Source organism: Mus pahari, chromosome 1 (genome assembly GCF_900095145.1).
Source record: "Mus pahari chromosome 1, PAHARI_EIJ_v1.1, whole genome shotgun sequence".
Taxonomy (NCBI): domain Eukaryota; kingdom Metazoa; phylum Chordata; class Mammalia; order Rodentia; family Muridae; genus Mus; species Mus pahari.
The window spans coordinates 122,095,624-122,116,970 of NC_034590.1; the positions used below are offsets into that span (position 1 = coordinate 122,095,624).

The window sequence follows — 21,347 nt, forward strand, 5'->3', positions numbered from 1 at the left end:
AGGTCCACCATTAGGAGCTCCAGAACTGTTTTTGAGCTCAAAAGCCAGTCTTCTGTGCCTGAGTCCCTAAATCTGCCAAATATTTTGAACCTCAGGTCCCTCCTCTGGGAAGCAGGACATCTGTGGACTTGGAACTGGCATGCTCCCTGGAGGCCCCTTTTAGACCCTGCTCCTCAGAAGCGGGGAGGGAGGGGTCCTGGGGCTGGGTCGGCCTGCTCACCTCTGGTCAGGGTTGGGCTTGCCCTTCTTGCGCATGTTGTTGGCAGTGGTCTCACTGAAATGGAGCCGCCCCACTGTCACCTTTGTGACCTGCTCAGGGGGAAGATTGACCCTACAGAGAATGGGCAGAGTGCTCAGGAGGCTGCCAGGAACCGTTCTGCAGAGCGACTGCAGGCGAAGGGCGCTGTGAGTACCTGCTTGCCTCCCCGGCCCCCAAGCCAGTTAGTTCTAAGATGGGCCCTTCCAGGCACCACCCCACAGCGCTGGATACTCACGTGACGGGGTTGAAGGGCCTCTTGCTTCTGTCTGACTGTGACTGCTCAATGTTGATAGACTGGTTCAGGGCCTCTAGCTAGAGAGGAATGGGCCGAGGGCACCTCAGGACAAGGTTCCCCACCCAGTCTTCCTCCTTCATCCCCTCACCCTGGTCCACAGCATAATTCTACCTCACTTCCTCACAAACTCATGGGGCCTCCACATCCACACCCCACACTCGCAAGGGCATACACATAGCCTTTGCTGAGTGAACAGTTCGTTGCTTCCCCTACTTCTGCATGGTGATTGTGGTCACCTCCGTGATGTCACATTACAGTATCATCTGACTACCTAACTTCTCCATCCATACATGCCCACATTTTCCAGTTAGCCTATGACTATACCCATACCTGCACACTCTTCTCACTTGTAGCCAGCCTATAACACACACACACACACACACACACACACACACACACACACACACACACAGTGTACCTCAGACAGTCTCACATACCCACAGCCTCTCATCTCTTCAGAAACACTGACTGGCTAAGCCATGCCAACATGTGAGACCCATTCTGTGAAGAAATCAGACAGACCTGGCCTTGTCCCCAGGGAGCTCCTGAGCTCCCAAGGCCGTGCTATGGATTCCCTCAGTCACAAAGGGTGCCTCAGGGCAGGTTTCTCAGAAGGGCATCAGAATGGAGCAGGACAAGAGAAATAGGATAGGGTGCTGGGATGGGACCCTAGGAGGGCATCTCAGGGATTGCAAAAGTGGGACACAGCACACACAGGGTTGTAGTGAATGGCTGGATTTCTAAGGCCCCTGTAGGTGCAACTAGAAGGCATGGTGGCTTTGCTGGGAAGACACCGGAGTCTTAAGAGGAAGGGGTGTTCTGCAACCACGTGTGTTATGGGGGTTGGGGGCAGAATAGAAGCTGATTGAACATTCAGACATGGGATGGGGGTGACTCTGGCCGAGGAGAGGAGGCAAGGGCTACTCCAGAGCCTCCACACAGAGCCAAGTGTATGACAAGCTGAGGGTAGGAGGGCCTTTAGGTATCTAGCTTGAGAAGCCAGGATCCTGAGGTGGGGCAGCGGAGAGGAACAGAAGCAGGGAGTTTGTTTTGGGTCTGAGAGCTGAGGTATCTGTGAGAGGGCCAGGAGAGGGTGGCTCCTGGATTGGAGACACCACAGTATTAGGACGTGAGGTAGAGAGGGAAGCAGCACATGAGGAAAGTGCTGTGGTCTGAGTAACCCCACATCTAGGTGGCAGGCACTAGAAGAAGGGTGGGGTGGCCATGGAACACAGCTGTGGGGTGTCCCCCCCTCATGACTCGCTTCCTAGAGTTTCCTGGACCTCCTGCTCTCCCTGCCATTGCTCTCCCTGCCATTGCTCTCCCTTCCAAGGCTAACCCCGAACTTGCCTTCACTCCATGCAGCTTCAGATAGAAGCAGTCCAGGGGCTTGAGGCCTTCCGGTGTCTTGACATACTTGGGCTCCCCCAGCATGCCGATGTACACGGTCACCTGGAAGTGGTTCTTCTTCTGACACACAAAAGCATCGTCGCCCACGGAAAAGTTGAAGCCCTTGTCGGCGTCCACACGATAGGTGAGCATAGGCCTGAAGGTGGGAAGGGGAAAGGGCGGGAGACTCACCGGCAGTCCCCCAGGCTGAAGGTGGAATAGTGTTTCCTTCTACATTACTTATGCTATACCCCCCAAAACCCCCAAACCAGCAAGGGATCGGTATCTATTCCAAGTATGGTCAATAAGCCTATAAGAGGAGCTGCACAGGATTTCCCCTATGTGCCTGGGGCCTCCCATTGTTCTGTGCTGGGATGAAGGAAGCAAGACAAGATTCTGAAGTCCCACAATAAGTGAGGGCTTCAGAGGAGGGCCTTTGCCATTCCTTAGTACCCTTAACCACTTCCCACACACTCCTTGAAGCCCCCTCCCTCGTGAGAGATGGGGTGAGAGGACCTGCATCTGTAGAGTCTCATTGTGCCTGACAGCTGGTTGCCATGGAAACGGTGGAACCAGGAGCCAGCTCTGCCTTGGGCCCACCCTGACCCAACCTGGCCCACCTCCTTGCTCAAGCCCCCCCCCCAGTGCCCTCATTCTGACTCCCCCAACTGCCCCAGAGACAGGGGAGTACTTCTGGTTTCTGACCTCCCCCCTCAGGAACAGCTGAAGCTGGCCATCTGTCACTGAGACAGTGTCTGGAACCTTTAGGGCACCTCCAGAGGCAGTAAAGAGAGCTCTTGTTGACTTATGACTTGTCTCATTCTCCCCTGGGCGAGGGGAAGTAGGTACCCCCTGGGTCACCATGTATTAAAGGTGCCCTGCCGGGTCACCGTGCATTAGAGGTACCCCGTTGAGCACACCCACAGAAAGCTAGACAGGGAGAATGCTTCCCCACTCAAGAGCAAGTTCCAAGGGAAGGTCTGGTCTCATTCATTCTTCCCTTACAGGGCCCACCCATCTGTCTGACCTAAGAAAGTACCAGAAAATTCCTGGGTCACACTGCAGAACTCTGCTGCTAGCTCTCTGGCTTTGGGGCCTAAGTGGGGAGATAGCAAGGTGCCCAAGGGATTATGGAGGTGTGAACAGAGGGCTCTCTCTCCAGACCATAGGGACTGGATCCCATAAATGCCCTCTTCATCCCTTCAGCTGCGACCACAACTGGGCATCCCACCCCACCCCACCCCTCCCCGGGAGGTACTAGATAGACATTCCACAGCTCAGGGTACCCACTTCAGGTTGCCTGTCTTAGCCACTCTCCTGATGAGAGGTCCCCAGCCTCACCTAGCTCATTCTTGGTTAAGTCCGAAGTCCACTAGGGGGGAGTCACCCTGAGACACCCAGTGGCCTTCTAGGGGAGAAAGGGGAGTGAGTGGTCCCCACTAGGCCTGGGAAGCTAGATCCATGCCGTACTGAAGAAGGACCAGGAACAGCCTGGGCAGCCACACCTCAGCTCCCCCTGCCCCTCCTCCCTCCACAGGGAGGGGGCTGCTTTAAGGGTCCAGCTTATGTTAAACTTCAGGCTACCTTCCTGGAATGTAGGAGAATGTGAAGGAAGGGCCAGAAAACACGCCTCCGCCCACTTCTTCCTGACTTGGCTCCCACACCCCTCCCTGGAAGGTACTATAACTTTAAGAGAGACTTGGGCTGACCAGAGGCCCCAGAGCCTGAACCCTGGGCCCGATCCTTCCCTGAGCTTGTTGATTCTTCTGTCAAACGGGATTCTTTTCCTTCCAGGCCCTGACCCAGGAGCTCAGTGGGGTCCTGAGCTGTCCCAGACGAGGTGGCTAGGTGGCACAGGTCACTCACAGCTCCTTGTAGTTAGCATCATACAGGGTCGCCCACTTGTTCTGCTGATGCGGCTGCCATTTGATGGATTGGTAGTTGGGGTCCAAATAGGAGCCACTGAGGCTGTCACTGTCCTGCAGGAGGCCTGGAGGGAAGGAACACTGGTGAGATCTAGGCCCAGGGCTCCAGTCTCCATCATCAAAGGTCAGTCAGTCACCTACCTGGGGAGGGGGCACCTGGCGGGTGCCAGGGTGGAGTCTGGGCTCGGGCGATGCTGAGGGGCAAGGATCCAGTGCCAGGTGACAGTGGTCCTTGAGAAGGCCATGGAGGAGATGGGGCTCTGGCAGGGTGTGGGGGCAAGGCTGTGACAGTCCCAGGTTCCTGCTTGATCATTCCATTCAGCATTTGGGCATTGAGGGTGTTGGGGGGCGATTCAGAGTGCTTCCTCTTCTTAGAGGGGTGTGGAGGGAGCCTGGGGGGCGGGGCAGAGGCGAGTGACATGAGGGATGGTTTTCTCTCCCAGAGCCCTCTTCTATGCAGTGCCCACCCGTCTCCCTCAGCCCCATTTTAGAAGGCAGTGCCCAGCCAGGAAGATACTTCCTGCAGGAAGTCCTCAGGTACCTCCCCTGTACTCTACCCTGTCACTCAGCGTTCCCATTCTTTGTCTTTGCCACAGTCTTACCCCTGTGGAGGTAGGCAGGGGTCACACTTGCTTAGCATGTGCCTCTGCAGAGCATTGTGTTACCCAGGGCGTCCTGCAACTGTCATTCTTAGAAACCTAAGGATTTCACGGAGCTGGAGAGATGGCTCAGCGGTTGAGAGCACTGACTGCTCTTCCAAGGGTCCTGAGTTCAATTCCCAGCAACCACATGGTGGCTCACAACCATCTGTAATGGGATCTGATGCCCTCTTCTGGTGTGTCCGAAGACAGCAATAGTGTACTCATATACATAAAATAAAATCTTTAAAAACAACAACAAACAAACAAACAAACCCCTAAGGATTTCAATAAGTGGGCGGAAAAGCATTGCAGTCTGTGTTAAGTTCCAGGTTCAAGTCTTGGCTCTGCCTTTACCTAATCTAGTACCTGGGGAAACTATTTTCCTTTCTTAGAACTTGAGTTTACCCATCTGTGAATGAGGTAGCCGTCACCAATCAGCTGCCCTCAAAGCATCGTTCCTGTAGGGCCTGCTTTTCTCTCGGGTCACCCCGCTCCCCCCTACTCTTGATGCCCTGACTCCCACCCCACCTTCCTTCCAAGGAGGCTCTACCCAAGCCTTACTCAGCTCCATGCTGTTGCAGCAGCTGGTGTAGCACCTGGGTCTGCTGGGTGTGGTGGAGCTCGGGGGGCACCAGACCCGGCCCCATGGCAGCATAAGGGGGTACAGGGGGCTCAGCCTTCATGTAGAGGTCCCGTTGCAGGACAGGGTAGTGAGGTGGGGGAGGCGGCGGCGGTGGTGGGCCTGGCAGGTGGGTTGGAGGTGGGGGCGGGTGCTCCAGGCGGGAAGGAACTCCCACGTGGCACAGAGTCTCTGGGGTTATGGTACGCAGAAGATGGGGGTCTGAGGAAGAGAAAGGGGACAGGAGTCAGAGGCCCGCCTCCCCCAATCTCCCTGGGCAGTCTCCTGCTTCCGTGCGCTCCTGAGTCATGCCAGAGGCTGGGTGGAGAGACCGGGCAGCCAGCTAAAGCCTGAGCAGTGAAGCACGGCTCTGGGAGAGAGGCTCCCCTAGTCTAGCCAGTTCTCTTCTCTAGGCTGTTTGGGCGAAGCCCCTCAGAAGATTCCCCGGTGTCTAACTCCTTTGAAGCCTGAAGAGTCTCCCGCCTGAAGACCCCAGCCCAGTCCCCCACCCCGCCTCCTCCCTCCAGCAGCTCCCAGTTCCAGGGGCCAATCCCCCAGCCTGAGGGGGCTGCAGCTCTCTCTTTGTTCCTCAGGAAGCATTCCAGGGATGTTTTGGTAGGATAAACAGAACTCTTGACCCCTCTTCAGTGGGCCCACGATCATTCTACTCGTGGCCACACGGGGGCCACGGAGCCCCTCGGCACCCCACAAAGGTGGGCCCAGCAGCCGTCTTCCTCAGCTGTCCACTTACCGCCAAAGGGCGCGTCCATGATGGCGCAGGGGGGCCAGACGGTGGCATCACCAGCAGGGACACTTATTCTGAGGCAGGACCGGGCTCCCCACCCGCCCATTGGGGAACAATAGCCAGCGCCGAGGAATATTTGACCAGCGATAATCTGATCCGTTGGGCAGCCGCTGGCCCCCTCCCTCCCTCCTCCCTTTCTCCCTGATAAGGCTGCACCAACCATTTGCCCAAACCCAGAGGGGGGGAGGGTGGCGCTGCCCGCTGGACTCACCATTCACCTGCTGAGGGGAGTAGGCCTCAGAGCCTGAGTCTGGGGGCGAGTCTGGCAGTGTGCTGCAGGGGGCCGGAGGAGGGAAAAGGTTGGGCCAGCAGCTGAACCCCCAGGTCCAACCCTCAGGCCAGGCAGCTCCTCTGGTGGGCAAGGTTGCAAAGACACCACCTCCCCCATCCCATGCCAGAGACTGGGGCCATTGAGGTCTCACATCCACCCCAGGGTATCTTTGCCCACCTAGTCTAGAACCCTGGCAGGTTCCAGGGTTTAATCGCAGGCGAAGGACTTCAAGATCCTGTCCTGGATCTCCAGACCTAATAATGGGTATTTGTGGGCCAGTGGCCAGGTCTGCGGTCGTGGCACTGGGATTGGAAGACCCCCCCCCTTCCATAGAACAAGGAGCTAGGCATCCACCTCTCTAGAGCACCCACCGAAGCTTCCAGCTTCCTGGAAATCCTAGGACCTGGGGGCTGGGTCTGAGGAGGTTCAGTGGGTCACCAGGAGCTGCCTTGCCAAAGGCAGGTGTGGACTGGGCAGGGAGCCAGTATTTCTGGGCCTGAGCTTTTTTTTTTTTTTTTTTCTTGCAAGTTTTATTTTATCAGTCGTTCGGGCAAAAGAACAAACTCAAGCCCAGAGGTCAACACGTCCTGTACAAAACATGCACTTGCCCAGAAAGAGGCTGTGGCTGCCCAGAGACCCAACATTTGGTCCCCTCTCATCTCCACCTCTAGAGGGGCTCCCCTCCACTATGCCCCGGGACCACCAGAAAGGCTCAGGATCATCATGGACACATTCCTTCTCTGACTGTAGAATTATACTGCATCCCTGGACAAGTTGGCCACTTCTTTCCCACCTCCACCCCTACTGGTGAAGGCCTCACCACATCTCTGAAATTGGTTCAAGAGTCACGACCCTGAATCTGATGCAGACATGTTCAAGGCCTGCTTGGGCTAGTAAGTAAAACACAGTTTCAAATAGTGAAAACAAGGGAGGCTGGAGAGATGGCTCAGCAGTCAAGAGCACTAGACACTCTTCCAGAGGACCTGGGTTCAATTCCCAGCACGCACATGACAGCTCACAACTGTGTGTAACTCTAAGATCTGACACCCTCACACAAGCATACGTGCAGGAAAAACACCAGTGAGCATAAAATAAATATAAGTTAATAAAAATAAACACACATACACACACATGAAGAAAAAAAAAAAACCCCAGGATATAGCTTGGTGGTCGAGCACTTGCCTAGCATACACGAAGATCTCTTGGGTGGCCCTAAGCCTAAGTCAGTGGTGACGTACACCTTTAATCCCAGCACTTGGAATGCAGAGGACGATCTCTCTAGGTTTGAGACCAGTCTGTTCTACACACTGAGTTCCAAGACAGCCAGGACTACACAGAGAAACCCTGTCTCAAAAAAAGGGGGGAGGGGGGAACCCTAAAACAAAATGATCTAAGGATAATATGGAAAAGCAGACAGGATAGGACCCATTGCTATGGCCTCAGTCCCTGTGCTGACCCGGCTCTGCCCTGCTCCAAGCCCTCCTCTCCTAACAGTGCTCTTGGGAGCCTCCAATAAGTCAAGGTCTCTCACGCCCTCTAGTCCCAGCCCACGTGACCCTGCACTGTTTCATATTCTCTCTTGTTATTTCCTGTTTGGAGTGAATTATTCTACTTTGTATAGTGCTAGAGAGAGAATCTAGATCCTTACACACTCTAGAAAGTACTTTACCACTGAGCAGTACCCTCAGCCCCGTGACACATCTCTACCTCTCTCGTCACCCAGGATGGGGGAGGGCATGTGTCTGTCTGTCTATCACTTAGAACAAAGCCTAGACCGGGATACCTAGACTCCGGACAAGTCCTACCAGGGCCACCTGGAGCAGATTCGGGGGAAGGCCAAGGAGCTCACTTGTGCCTGCTAAACCTAAGCTATTTCCCCTCCACCCTCGGGCAGCTGGACTTTTACAGACACCCTCAGGCAACCAAGGCTTGCCCCTGGCACTGCGTGCCTGGCCTCTAGTATGGTCACCATTAGCCAGGTACTTAGGAGTCCCTGCTCATAATGTTGAGTATCTACCCAAAACTTCCTCTCTGCTTTTTCCCACTTAATTTCCACCATGAATGAGGGGATCATTTTACAGGTGAGGAAATCCAGCCCATGGCAGAGGTCATGTGTCACCAAGCCCAGAGGCCGACAAATGGGAGAACCAGATTGCTAGACACTGCATCATCTATGCATCCTAAAGACAAGACCTCTCTCTGCCCTGCTTCACTGAGGTCTGTGGAGAGCCTGGTGAAGCCTGGCTCTGGGTATTTCCCCTGTGGAGCATGCGCTGGAATCGTGGTTCTTAACCTATGGGTCCCGACCCTTTTAAGAATCAAATGACCTTTTCACAGGGGTCACATATCAGATAGCCTGCATATCGTATATCTACATTAAAATTCATAATACTAGCAAGATGGCAGTTATGAAGTAGCAACAAAAATAATTATAGTTGGGAGGGGAGGGTCACCATAATGTGGAAAACTGTATTAAAAGGTCACATTGGTCTTGGAGATGAAGGCTTGGCAGGAAGAAGCCCCCTTAGGATGTAACTGACCTTGGCTCCACAAGGCAAGGCCACATCTGAGGTGGGCAACTCTCCGGATACAGAAATTGTCAGCTAGATGTTCCATAGGTAGATGGAGCATGGGAGTGCGCTTGAACACCCCGTGAGTGTGCATACATGAGGTGGGGTTTCTGTGAGTGGCAGTTGGGGGTCCCAAGCCTCTCTTCTTCTGTCCCTAGGTTGCTTTGAGACATTTGTAGCACTACCCTGTCACAGTCCTCCTCTGAACCCTGACCATCACTGCCTCAGAACAAAGCATGGAAATCCCTGTCAGCCTGGTGTCACCCCATCTGAACCTCCCCGTAAAGGAGTCTGTCATTTAAGCCCTCCCCACTGAGTCCACAGGCCAACATCTGCTGGACATGGAACACTGTGCCCCTAAATCCTATCCCCACCCACTCCCTGCCCCCACTCACCCTGGGGCATAGGGAGCCTTGGGCTCTGCTTTGATGGGAGGCCCAGAGCCCCCCAGGAAGGGCTTAGGGGCAGTGCCCATGCCGTTGTTGTTGTTGCAGTTGAGTGGGGTGCCGTAGGTCGGGGGTGGGAGGGGGCCATGGCGCCCAGGGGATGGTCCGCTCCCAGGGGGGCTCAGATGGTGGAGCCCGCTGGAGCCGGGGATGGCCGGTGGCCCGTGGGGAAAGGAGGCAGTGCAGGTTGGTGCAGAAATCTCAGGGAAGCAGCTGTGGGGAACGGTGGAGCTCAGCCCCCAGGTCCCCAGCCTGAGGGGAAGTTCCGTCCCCTCCCTCGGGGAACTGCCCAGAGGTCTCGGATGAGGTGACTCACAGATCAGAGGCGTCCTCTTTGCCAATGTACTCCTCCAGGATGCTGGTGTCTATATTGGAGGGCTCCAGGGCACCGCTGATGTCATGGCCTGAAAAGTAGAGGCAACTGGGCTTGAAACAGCTCCCTGAAGACCCCAGGCCTAGGGCCCACCACCCTTCCTCGGGCTAGGCTCGCTGAAACCTTTCGCCTAGCTCCCTTCTTTGCATGGCCCTTGACTGTCCACTCCTCCAATACCCCTCCAAAAATAACGCCTGTCCACAAACCTCAAGGATACCCCCAGTTTCCCTGGCAGTCAATAGCCCCATGTATAGGTTTGGGGGCAAGAGGAGCCACTCTTGTCCTTTCTTTATCTACATGACAGGATCATCATCTCCCTCCTTCTCATCTGTCTATCTTACAGAGTGCTCCAAGAAGCAAGCAAGATCATACCACCCTAGGATGGACCCTCTCAGACCCAGAATGTCTTTCCTGCCCAGGAGACCTAACCTTGAGCACACAGAAGCATGAGGCCTGGGTATGCGAAACATACATCCTGGGGCTCAGGAATCAAGGAATCACTGAACCCCAGGCACCAGCTTCAGGGAGATTCTGAGAGCAAAATCAGTAGTGTCAGCAAGGCCCACCTCCGGTGGCTAGGCCGGCCGCCTCTGTGACACAGATGGGGTGCTCAGCCCCAACACTCCAGAGGGACAGAGCATTAGGGAGGCACAGTTTGTCGCTCTGCTCCTCCACCCTTCACTGCTACCCTGCTTGCTGTCCTCTCCTGGGTCCTTCCCAGGGGCCTCAGCCCCCTGAGGGGGAAGGACAAAGAAAAGGCAGTCCAGGACTCCTGATCATGGCAAGAAAGGAGAGGAGGTGGCCATGGTTTTTCCTCTCCCAGGGTCACCTTGTGGGGCAAGGAGGGGGGTAGCCAGAGGGGGAAGTGATAAGGGGGCTGACGCGAGAGATGCGTCAACCCCGATAATGGAGGACACCCCACCCACACTGCGGATTCAGGCTGGCCAGCTTCACTGAGCCTGGAAGGACCCTCTAGACTCCAGTCTAAAGCCTTAAATTCTGGGTTGACACCTGAGTCCTTCCTCTGGGGAGTTTTGGGAACAGGACTCGGACTGGTGAGGGACAAATCCCACCCAACTCAGCCATTCCTGCTGTGTGACCTCAAGCAGGCCATCCCCTCCTTGGGTCTCAGAACCCTTCTTAGGAAAGTGTGTATGTGTGGGGGTGGAGAGGGGTGGGGGGGGTGAACAGCTGTTTCATGGGGCAACTGTGATGGCCGCAAAGACATAGATCATAAAAGTGCCCAGCACACAGTGGGAGCTGTGCAAATGGAGGGGTTATTTTCACCTCCAGAACCCCAGCACCCTGGGGTCTCTGAGCCCCCAGCCCAGGCCCCTCCTTGGCCCCAGTCTGGCATTTGAAGAATGCTGAACACTGCTGAGGTGATTAATGAATTAATGAGCATGAGCAGTTAAGCCTTCCTAGGAGTCACACGCTGCTGGTGCCCCTTGCTGACCCCCCACCCGGGCTCACTCCAGCTGAGACTAGAGGGCACCCACCCACCGTGCTTGGTTTTGCTGGCCATGCTCTGTGGGGCTGTACATGGTCAATCTGTCTGCCCAAGTTCCAACCCCACCTCACCCATTCCTGATAGCCACAGATCCCAATAATTGAGGACCTACTGTGTGCCACACTCAACACCCAATTTACTATATATGAGGCATCCTGTCAACTTCATACACATTGTGTCACTAAATCCTATCAACCCATCATACGAGGAAAATGACATTGTTGGTGATGGTAGGTCATAAAGAAGTGCCTAGCGGTTCTTCTGAACTCACACCATGCTGGTGACAACGATAGAGACTCTTGGCGCATTTCATTTCACCGCTCAACCATTCCCATGAACTACTATTGTTCAAAAATTTCACTCCTCACTCCAAAGCCAATCTGCTCCCAGGGAAGAAAGGTGTAGTTGCTGCTTCTGTGTCTTCCCCTAGCCTGGTCTCTGCCCCACAGCATTGCTAAAGATTTCTGAGGAAAAAAGGAGGAGAGCCTAGTGCCCCACCCCCACACTGCCCCAGCTGCTGAAGCTGCAGGTTTTTGAGACTGAACTTGGCACCTTGGGTGAGTGATGGGCTGATACGGTCATGGGCTGCTGTTTATAACCATCCTCGCCCCTCCTCTTGGGCTCCTCCTTCCCTGGCCAGGAGCACTCCTAATCGCCCCTAATCCTGCTGTCCACCTCCCCTGGGGGATGGGGCCTTCAGGCCCAGGCATCCTGGGAGACCCTAACAAGAACCAGATGTGGCTAGGGGAGGAGGGACCCTCTCGTGCCAGGGTCCGGGAGGACGGAGGGGGGAGGAGGAGGCTGATGGCAGAGTGAGGTGGGTCTAGGGCTCTGGAGGGGGAGAAGCTGAGGCTTTCTGAGGCATGCAGGACCCCCACATGCACCTCCTTCTCCTCACAAGCCTTGTCTTCTCCCCACACTGCCCAGACTCCATGCAGGGGTCCCAACCTACGATAGAGATCTGTGTCATGGAGGCTTGCAGGAGCCTGGGGATCTTGAGGCTGAAGCAGGGCTCCTTCCAACCCCCAGGGGTCCAGGAGAGGGCACAGCCCTCAAGGTTCACTATAGGATGCTGCCCCACTGCCAAAAGAACCGAGGAGCACTGGATCCCAATGAGGAGATCCTGCAAGTCTGCAGACTCAAGACAGGATCCTTTCTAACCCTCAAGACTACCTGGACAGTGAGCCCCTAGTCTGTCACCAGTCAAGGAGCAGTACCCCAGTGTCACCAATCAGTATCTCTTCTCCTCCTCCTCCTCCTCCTCCTCCTCCTCCTCCTCCTCGCCCAGCAAATGGTATACCCAGGGCTCTCCTGACAGTGTCTGCCTCTGCTTCCCCTCAGCCTCCTGCCCTGTGGGGCTCTCTGGAGCCCAGCTCCCGCTTGCTTCCTTCCTGTAAGGGACAAACATGCCACCCACGGGGACTTTGCATCTGCCGCTACCTCCAGAGAAAGCTAATTCCCATTCTTTTGCAAGTTTCTATTATCCAACCCAACCCCCAACCCAAGTGACCTTCACGACTCTTCCTTTGTCCTCTCTGACGTCTCACGTTAGGCCGGCTACCTTCTCCTCTGGCTGGCTCACACCTCGCCGGGGAAGGTGAGTGAGTGCCCACAATCCGACCTCCCACGTTCTATAAAGAGCATCTCTCCTATGAAGCAGATGTCCTCGGCTGTACCGACGAAGAGACTGCCGCTGAGAGTGGGGACATTGCCTAGAGTTCCAGGGCAGGGACTGGGCTATGGCTCCCTACGACGTTAGCGATCCCATGATCAATAACCACAGGATAAATGAATGAGCAAGATGATGAGCCAGGGACTAGAAGTGGCTTTGCCAGGCTTGGGCAGGCCAAGAAGGACCTACAGGCCAGGGTTAGACTGTCCTGCAGAGGCGCCCCCAGGGACACCACACTAATTAGAGCCTTTATTACCTGCTTGAAACAAGAGCCAGACTCTGAAGAGGCTGTGGCTCCCCAGGCAGGCCAGGGTCCGGGCTGTGGGAAAACTGTTTCCTCTTTTCTCCTTCTTTTAAGACCACTCACTCATCAAGGGGACCAGAACACTCAAGCCAGGTGCAGTAGGCAGTGACCCAGGTGGTCCCTCCACCCTGGACCCCTCCCCGTCCCTGTCCTCCTTCTTATCCCCCACCCCCTACAGCTGTGGCTGCTGGCTGAGTCTAGGCCATTGTCCTGGCGGGTGGGGAGGGTGGAGACACAACACAGTGGGAGTCTTGTGCCCTGCCTACCCCCTCCCCTGCCCGTCAATGGAGTACTTGTCAATTCATACCCCAAACATGGCGGAAATCCCGTCAGCCACGTGGCCGTGGACAGGGTGGGCTGATCTGAACTCAGGGTGGCCAGGGCACCAGGGCTGAAGGCCCAGAGTGTCCACCTCAGGTGTCTGAATCTGAGGGTACCTTGGCTCCACCAGTGGCGAGATGTCTGTAGGATGCTTGTCACCTTGGCATCCCTGTGATCCTCTGAGAGGCCTGGCTGCCAACATGGGCCTCTGCTTAATTGCAGAGTGACTCCTTGACCCTCAGCATCTTTCTCCACGGAGTGTACATGGTAGCGCCCCAGAAAGCTATCCCCCAGTCAACATAGCATCCGGTTCTTCCATTTCAAGTGTCCCCACTCCATCCCTGCCCTCCTGCCTCTGCTTAAGTAGTACAGCTTTCCTGGTGCCTTTGAGCTCTTCTGTACCTTTGAGTTTCTGAAGGCCCCTGCCTGCCCCTAAGTCCCTCTGCATATGTGGCCAGTACTACTCAGCTTCTCCAGCACACGCCAGTAGGGATGCCTTCTGTGCCTCCATCCCAGCCTGCATGGACAGTCTTTTCCAGTCACCTAGCCACAGAGGACCTCCAATGCTATATGGTCGGTCTCCCAGGGTGAACACTCCAAACTCCCATCAGTCCATATAGCAGTAAGGCACAGTGGGTTGCCACAGTTCTCTGACCTAGGCTGTCTTCATTGATACCCAAAGCTGCTTGCTGGCCCTGTTCACACTTCCAGTTGTGACCTGGGCCCTCTCAAATGGAATGCCTGCAGCTTGGATGTGCACACGCAGCTCTGCACGGATGCATCAGGTTCTCAGTCAGTTTGGGTCCAGCAGTCACACCTGAGAGCAATGCAACTCTAGTCCTCAAGCCTCAGTCACAGCTATCTGTGTCCCTCCCAGTTGCTCACCAAAGACTCAGAAGAGGCTCCAAGGCCTGATCCGCAGCACCAAATAAGTGGGTGTGATGGAATATGCCTGTAAATTTAGCTCTTGGAAGTAGAGGCAGGAGAATCACAAGTTCACAGTCATCTTCAGGAACATACTAAGTTCGAGACCAGCCTGAGCTACAGGAGACCCTGTATCAAAGGGGTGTGTGTGTGTGTGTGTGTGTGTGTGTGTGTGTGTGTGTGTGTGTGGATTACCTTGTCAGTTGACTTTGTCCCTTAGAATGTCAAACGCACATGGCAGGAGGTATATGTTTCTTGTTCTGAACACTAGCACTATGCTCGACGCACAGTGGGGGCTTGAGGAAATCTTTCTGAATAAATGAAGGAGCCCCTTTAGTACATACATGCAGTGTATGCAGCTAATCTGTTGGGAGTGTACTCCCAAGGGACCTGCTGGTGTGTTAACACAAATTAACAGGAGGACTTGATAGACAGCCAAGATCCCCATGCTACAGAATCCTCCCACAGTATTTGTGGCGGGTCCAACCTGGTTCCTGTGAGAAAAGGTCAAAGACACCAGGTGGGAGCTCTCTTTGCCCATAGAGTTAGAGCCTTGTGCCCCCCAAAGTAAAGAACAACTCTCTTAGAACCGTGTGTGGGTTTCCTAGGAACCTGCTGTAGATCGGTTGGCCTCAGGAACATCCTGGTGCTGAGCTCAGACTGGGTTATCCTGAGTGCGAGGTGATACTGTGTGGGGACCAAGGGAGGATGCAGCTATAGCCCAAGGGTAGCTGAGAGTCTGAATCCCCTGGAAGAGCAGAGTCTCTGAAGGTAGGCTGGGGGTGATGTGGGGGACTTTTCTGTTGCTGGTTGGAATTGGGAGGGAACCCAGGCTTGGACTTACAGCTTTGGTGGGGCAGCACATGCATGCCAGCTAGGTAAACACTCTACCAACTATGTATGCTACATCCCCAGCCCTTTTGCTGCAGTTTCAAGGGTGCAAGGCAGTAGTAACAAACACCCAGGAGTTTTCCTCTTCTGCTCATCCCCCCCTTTCTCCCTCCCACTTGGTACTCTTTGGGTCTCCCTGTTGACACCCTGTAGCCTGAATCATTCAAATGAGGGCTGTGCGCACCAGAAAGACCGAGGTCTAGATGATATCTTTCATGGCTCTTGGCAGGCCAGGCCCTTCAGTAGGCAATGAGATCCCCTTCCCTACCTACCCCAGAAGGGCTCCAACTGTGGTCAGAATCCCACTCCTGCTTCTCTGGCTACCTGCATGGACATCATCCCCTTCAGCTCCTCCCTCTTGGAAAGAGGCTGTACAATCTATCTTCCCAGGGCAGTGAGGACTGCACATCTGGATGGTTACTCTAGCCAGAATGCTCTCTATACACAAAGATCAAGAGCGGTCAAGTTTCTTTTTGTTCCAGGAAACAAGTTCCACATCTCTGAGATGGAGGAGGAAGCAGACATAACTGGTGTGATAGGACCAAGACCTGACAGTAGATGAAGCAAAGCTAGGCCTCTCACAGTTACTCGTATCCCGAAAACACTCAGCAGGTTATGACTGCCATTCTCCTGGAGTAAGGAGACCAGAGAGGGTGAGGGTCTTTCTCAAAGCACACAGCACCAGCTGTTAAATGTGAGTCCAAGTCTGAGACATCAACCTACTGGTCGAGTGGATCAACAGTCCTGAAGATGGATACATGCCACCTATCCTAGGCCATGCAAAGAGGCTGTGTAAGCCCGTGGGAGGAAGCAGGTTAAATAGGGCTGACATTCATGGAGCTGTATGGAGACAGGGGACTGTCCTGAGGCCCTTCATAGGCTCACTATCTAACCCCACAGAAGTTCTGAGAGGTGACCACTAACTAATCCAGTTGTGTGGCCTTTTGACAGCTGAGACAGTAGTCCAGCCAACTGTACTAACAAACCCAAGAGATGGGCCATGTGGGTAACAGGGCTAGCTGCAGCCCCCTCTGCCTACTAGTGTGTACACAAAATTCTCTAATCAGTTATCCCAGCTCCTGAGCAGTGGGCCACCGACACCCAATGACAATGGCTAGAGACTTTGAAACGGGAGAATAGCCATCCTGACTGAGGGAAACTGAGGTACAGTGGCATGCCTGAGGCCTAGTTCGTGAGTAGGAGGAAAGGAAGGCAGGCTGCCCACTCAGGGCGGGGCCACCTCAGTTAATAATCCAGTTAATGATTTCTGCTTTGTTCTTATCAGGGAGGGCAAAGTCCGAGGGCAACAGCCAATCAACAGCCTAGCTTGGTGGTTACCCAGTAGCCTCTGCTACCAGCCCCCAACCCCCCTAGAGCTGTAACCCTTTGAGAGTTGTCTGAGCAAGTCTCCCAGGGAGATTCTACCCAGAGCGGTCTGTCTCCAAGTAGCCTTCTTGGGTCCTCAAAGAGTACTCTATTCAGTCGTGTATCCCCAAACTGAGGAAAAGCCTAAGGCCAAGGGACTGGTTACCAACCCTCCTGATCCCTAATATGATCCCAACCACTCTCCCAGAGAGTGGCTTTCCATGACCAACCCCCCCACCCCCCACCCCCCGCCAGGCTCCTTTACATATACATGAATCAATCAATCATGGTCTTCATTGGCAGGGAGCATTTCCTGCCCGCCCTGTGTTGTGCAGCTCTGTGATAGGTGTGGGGGAACAGGGATGAGTCAGACCCTCTATTATCTCTCCCCTCCTACCTGGCTCAAGGCCTAAAGGGTGGGCCTAGCCATCAGCTCACCATAGTTCCTGGGGTTGGGACAGAAGTCTTGTGGGACAGAGGGTGGGTAACCAAGTCCTCGGTGGAGTTGAGGGCGGGTTCCCGATGGACCCAGTAAGCCTCCTGCCTCTTCTCCAGGGAAGAGAATCTGGGGGGTTAAGAAAAGCTTACATAGGGTGCCTCCTTACCCACCTGCTCCTGGGTACATCACCAATGACAGACAGATGACAGAGGCCATAGAGCCCCCCATCTCACTGCTTGGCTATACAGAGGGTAGGTGGTGTCCTCCCTCCTGAGTTAACAGGTAGATTCCACACGAGACTCCTGCCCTCTGGAAGGGATGAAGGATGCTGTCCCTAAGGGGTTGCTCCTCCTTGACCGCAGAGGAGAAAGCTGGAGACTGAAGTCAGCCTAGACAACCACCCAGCTAACCTTGTCTCTCAGAGCCTCAGTTTTGGCCCCTGAGAAATGGGTCCATTCCCATCCTCCCTCCCTCCCCCCATCCAAAACTCTGTCTACCTTGTGCATCCCATCATAAAACCATGAATTGGTCTTTGTTAGTTGCCTAAAAATGGTCCAATTAGACGCTCCTACTCTAAACTGGGCGGTGGTGGTGGTAGATGCCATTAATCCCACCGGCTCTTAGAAGACAGAGGCAGGAGGATCTCTGTGAGTTTGAGGACAGCCTGGTCTACAGAGTGAGTTCCAGATCACGCAGGGATAAACAGAGAAAGCCATTCTAAAAGCAGGAGGAGGAAAAGGGAGAGGAAGAGAGGGGGGGGGGTGGAAGAAGCAGCAGCAGGTCCTCCCAACTTAGCCTACCAGGAAAACAGGAAGGTACCAGTCCAAGCTCGCCCTTGGGTTCAAAAAGAGTGAAACTCGGGTCTCCTCCTCCAGCCCCGGAGGCTTCCAAGACCCATGTCAGCCCCTAAGCCCTCTCGGGCTATTCAAAACTTGCTGGAGACACAATCCCTTCAGTATCCAAACTGCCAACACGCCCTACATGAAACTGCTCTGGGGAACACTGGCTAGACGACAAGAGCTGTTAGCACCGCCATCAGCACAGCCTCCACCCAGAATCCTCTGTTCATATCTAGAATAGCCCCCAGAATCCTCTGTTCATATCTAGAATAGTCCCCAGAATCCTCTGTTCATATCTAGAATAGCCCCCAGAATCCTCTGTTCATATCCAGAATAGCCCCCAGAATCCTCTGTTCATATCTAGAATAGCCCCCAGAATCCTCTGTTCATATCTAGAATAGCCCCCAGAATCCTCTGTTCATATCTAGAATAGCCCCCCTTCCCAGGATTGGGACAGACAGCTCATCAGAGCTGGGGCACCAATGGAGACCTCTGCCACTGAGTTCTATTGTGCCAGGTGAGAAAAGAAAAGAAAAGAAATCTCAGAGAGGCCCTGCTTAGGACCACACAGCTCTCAGTGTCCCTGCATGAATCAGCCTTTGAGGTCTTGGTCAAGTCCTGTGAAAATGGCTTGGCTCTAAGAGGTCAAGGCCCCCACTCAGCAGAAGAGCAACATACCATCCCCTAGACCCAGTTACCTGCAGGGAGCCAATGCATCCTGTCTGAAGGGTCCACTCTCTACAGGCCTGTGCCTTCTAGTCTGGACGGCTGGTACCGATCTCCAGGGGATTAACTGGGCAGTCACGGGGACCCAGCTGTACCAGCCTCGAGGGGGACGCTCTGTCCCAGCCTCCCACCGAAGACCCAAAGCGCCTTAGCCCCCAGTCTCACTATCCACCCAGAGCAGGGCAGGACATGCCCCTGTATGCAGAGCTAGTGGGAGCCAACGACAGACGAGACTCTTCTTTAGATTGCTCCTTCAGCAAGGGCCAGTCTGTCTCCCAGCCCAGAACCCAAACCACGGAGATTTCTACCCACTACCTAGAGGGAATGGTTGAGGCCATGTGGGATGAGGACTTGAGGGTCGCCCTTTGAGTGTGAGAGCATACTCTACCACCAGAGGCTGAGGAATGACACATCGGCATCCACAAAACAAGGTTTCACACTTCCTAGTAGGGGTGCACTCATGTTTATGAGCACACCACTGCTCTATGCTTGCTCCCTTACAGTGAGAACTTCCATCTCACCACCCAGTGGATTCCCTGCCAAGGCCTTCCCCTCTCAGACCTCCTTAAGGACTTGAACCAGGTGTCCACCCACCCTGCCCCTATTCCCAAGCTCTGGAAGACTGCTGAATCCCGGCCCTCCTGAGCAGACCCCACGCCCCGCCTGCTCCCCACAGACATTCTTGAGTCTCCTCTTATCTCTCTGGAGGGAGCAGCGCAGCCTCCCTGCCAGGCAGCTGCATGGCTAAGCTGTGGCGTCAGCCTTCCATCCACCACCACCCCCACCTCAGGCCAGGAGGGAAAGTTTGGCTCAGAAGTGAGGAGTCCAGGCCAATTAGGCCCACCCCTGTGCCCAGAGCCCAGGTGGGGGTGGGGTGGGGGAGGGATACCTTCAGAAACCAAGGCGCCCTGGTTCATGGGTCACTAGGGGCACCAAGCAGACACTAGGCACCCCTAATCAGTGCTCGTACCCAACAAGGACCACTGATTTCTTTCTTCTTCTAGAGTCTTTACTCACAAAGTCCCTGTGCACTCTTAACCTATGGCACAATGTTGGGAAGCTCTCAGCGAGCTCCTGGGACTGAGGGGTGCCGTCTAGCACCCTCAAATGGTGTAGCTGCCTCAGACTGGATCATTGAATTTAGTCCACGCCTAGCATTGTGGGGCCTCAAGACTTGTTCTGCCTGGGTATTCAGCATCCTAGAGTGAAGTTACCTGAGACCTGGGGCTGTCCTCTCCTGGGCTGCTCAGAAGTCGGAGTGGACAAAAGTCCATTCTGAGGTTCCCCAAGTCACGGAAAGAGAAACAAAGAAAGTCCTCCTCTTGCGTGGGGAGATCTCTCAAGAACTGGGCACTGGACTTTAAACTTGGGTCTTGATTTTTCCATCCTGCAACTCACCAGTCCCAGTCTGGTATGTCTAGGGCAACAGGCTCTGCTCATGAAAGCCTCCACCAGTCCTTAGGAGCAAGATGGTAGCTGAGGGACTAGGAAGCGGGTGAGGCGGGGAATAGTTTCTCAACATAGTGGGGATAGATACAAAAGGGGTTCAAGGGCCTCATTCTCCAGTAAGGGTCTGAGAAACCCAGCAGGCTGGGAGATGTCAGCCTGCACTTCCCCTCCCCCGCCTACACCAGTCCCTTCCCTCCTGAACCCAGCTTTCAGGGGGGAGGGGCAGGGGCTGTTCAGGAAAAGCTGAGGCGGTATTTAGACTAGGACCAGACTCTAAAATCAATGCGAGGGTCGGGGGGGCGTGAGAAAAAATATATAATGGAGCGTACATAGATCCTACTGGAGAAGTTCAGGTCAAGGTGAGGGGGGCCAGGTCAGCTCCTGGGTCAGGTGTGAGGGACCCAAGCCTGAGGCGCCTCATAGGGGCTGGTGGGGTGCCATTTACAGCATTGGAGGTCTCCTAGGGCAGAGATGTCAGCCAGCTTCAGGGGAGTTCCATCTCTAGGAAAGCACACTAAAGAGAGGATCCTGCCCCAGGCAAGGAAGTAGTAGGTTCTTAGAGGAGAATTTCAGCCTTGGTGGAGGAAGCAGCATCGCCCAAGACAGGTGACAGTCTCCAAGGATGTCTCAGTCTCCAGAAAGCACAGTCAGGAGGTCCCTGCTCCTAGAAGGTAGGCTAGGTTCTGGGGTCCCAGCCTTAAGGGAAAAGGGAAGTCCCAGGCTAGATGGAGTAAAAGGAAGGCTGGCATGGGTGGAGTACAGCGTCCTCAGACTAGAGAAGTGTGCTGTGGATTGGCGTATCACCCATTCAGGGACCGCAGGACCCGAAAGGCTTCGAGGAGAGCCGAGCATGGAAAGGAACCCATTCCCAAGGAAGTTGAGGGTTGGAGGCCGATTCGGGAAACCCAAGTCCAACGGGCTTGGACAGACATCTCCTAGAGACTCTCAGTCTCGAAGCCATTCACCTCGCTGTTGCCAGTCTGAAGTAGAGTCCCTGCCCAAAAGGAGGCTTTCTGGGGGTCCTGGCATGGTGGAAACCTCATGGGACTCCTGTCCTCAGGGAGATTGGCTGGCCTATCCCAGAGCAGGAGGTTGATCGCCCAGCCAGCCCCGCGGTCTCTCACCTTCGAAGAAGCGCTGCAGCGCTTCGGTCTCGTCCACCACCTCCATGGCCCGCCTGCCCGGCGCGTGCGCTCCGGCCGCAGCCCCGCTACAGCCTGGCCCGGGGGCGCGGCATCGCCGGCGCGGCCCGCGCGACAGTCCCGGCTGGGCTCCCGGTACAGTCCGGCCAGGCTCTCCTCACGCTCGCTCCCC

At 54.9% G+C, this 21,347-nt stretch overlaps 1 protein-coding gene across 5 annotated transcripts in view; it reads right to left on the reverse strand.

Moving 5' to 3' along the window:
* The window catches only part of Myrf (myelin regulatory factor), a 31,927-nt gene extending 10,580 nt beyond the window's left edge, over positions 1-21,347 (reverse strand). For 3 of the 5 annotated variants that reach the window (XM_029547716.1, XM_029547717.1, XM_029547715.1), the window contains exons 1-10: positions 21,158-21,271; positions 9,537-9,624; positions 9,170-9,433; positions 6,145-6,206; positions 5,071-5,350; positions 4,010-4,260; positions 3,810-3,933; positions 1,905-2,100; positions 495-571; positions 221-331 (exon numbers count right to left, since the gene is read on the reverse strand). In XM_029547716.1, coding sequence (XP_029403576.1) covers positions 221-331; positions 495-571; positions 1,905-2,100; positions 3,810-3,933; positions 4,010-4,260; positions 5,071-5,350; positions 6,145-6,206; positions 9,170-9,433; positions 9,537-9,624; positions 21,158-21,203 — 1,499 coding nt within the window. In that variant the 5' untranslated portion in view covers positions 21,204-21,271. Of the gene's footprint in view, positions 1-220; positions 332-494; positions 572-1,904; positions 2,101-3,809; positions 3,934-4,009; positions 4,261-5,070; positions 5,351-6,144; positions 6,207-9,169; positions 9,434-9,536; positions 9,625-21,157 lie in introns of all 5 variants that reach the window. The other 2 variants (XM_021205996.1, XM_029547723.1) reach the window with 2 other exon arrangements.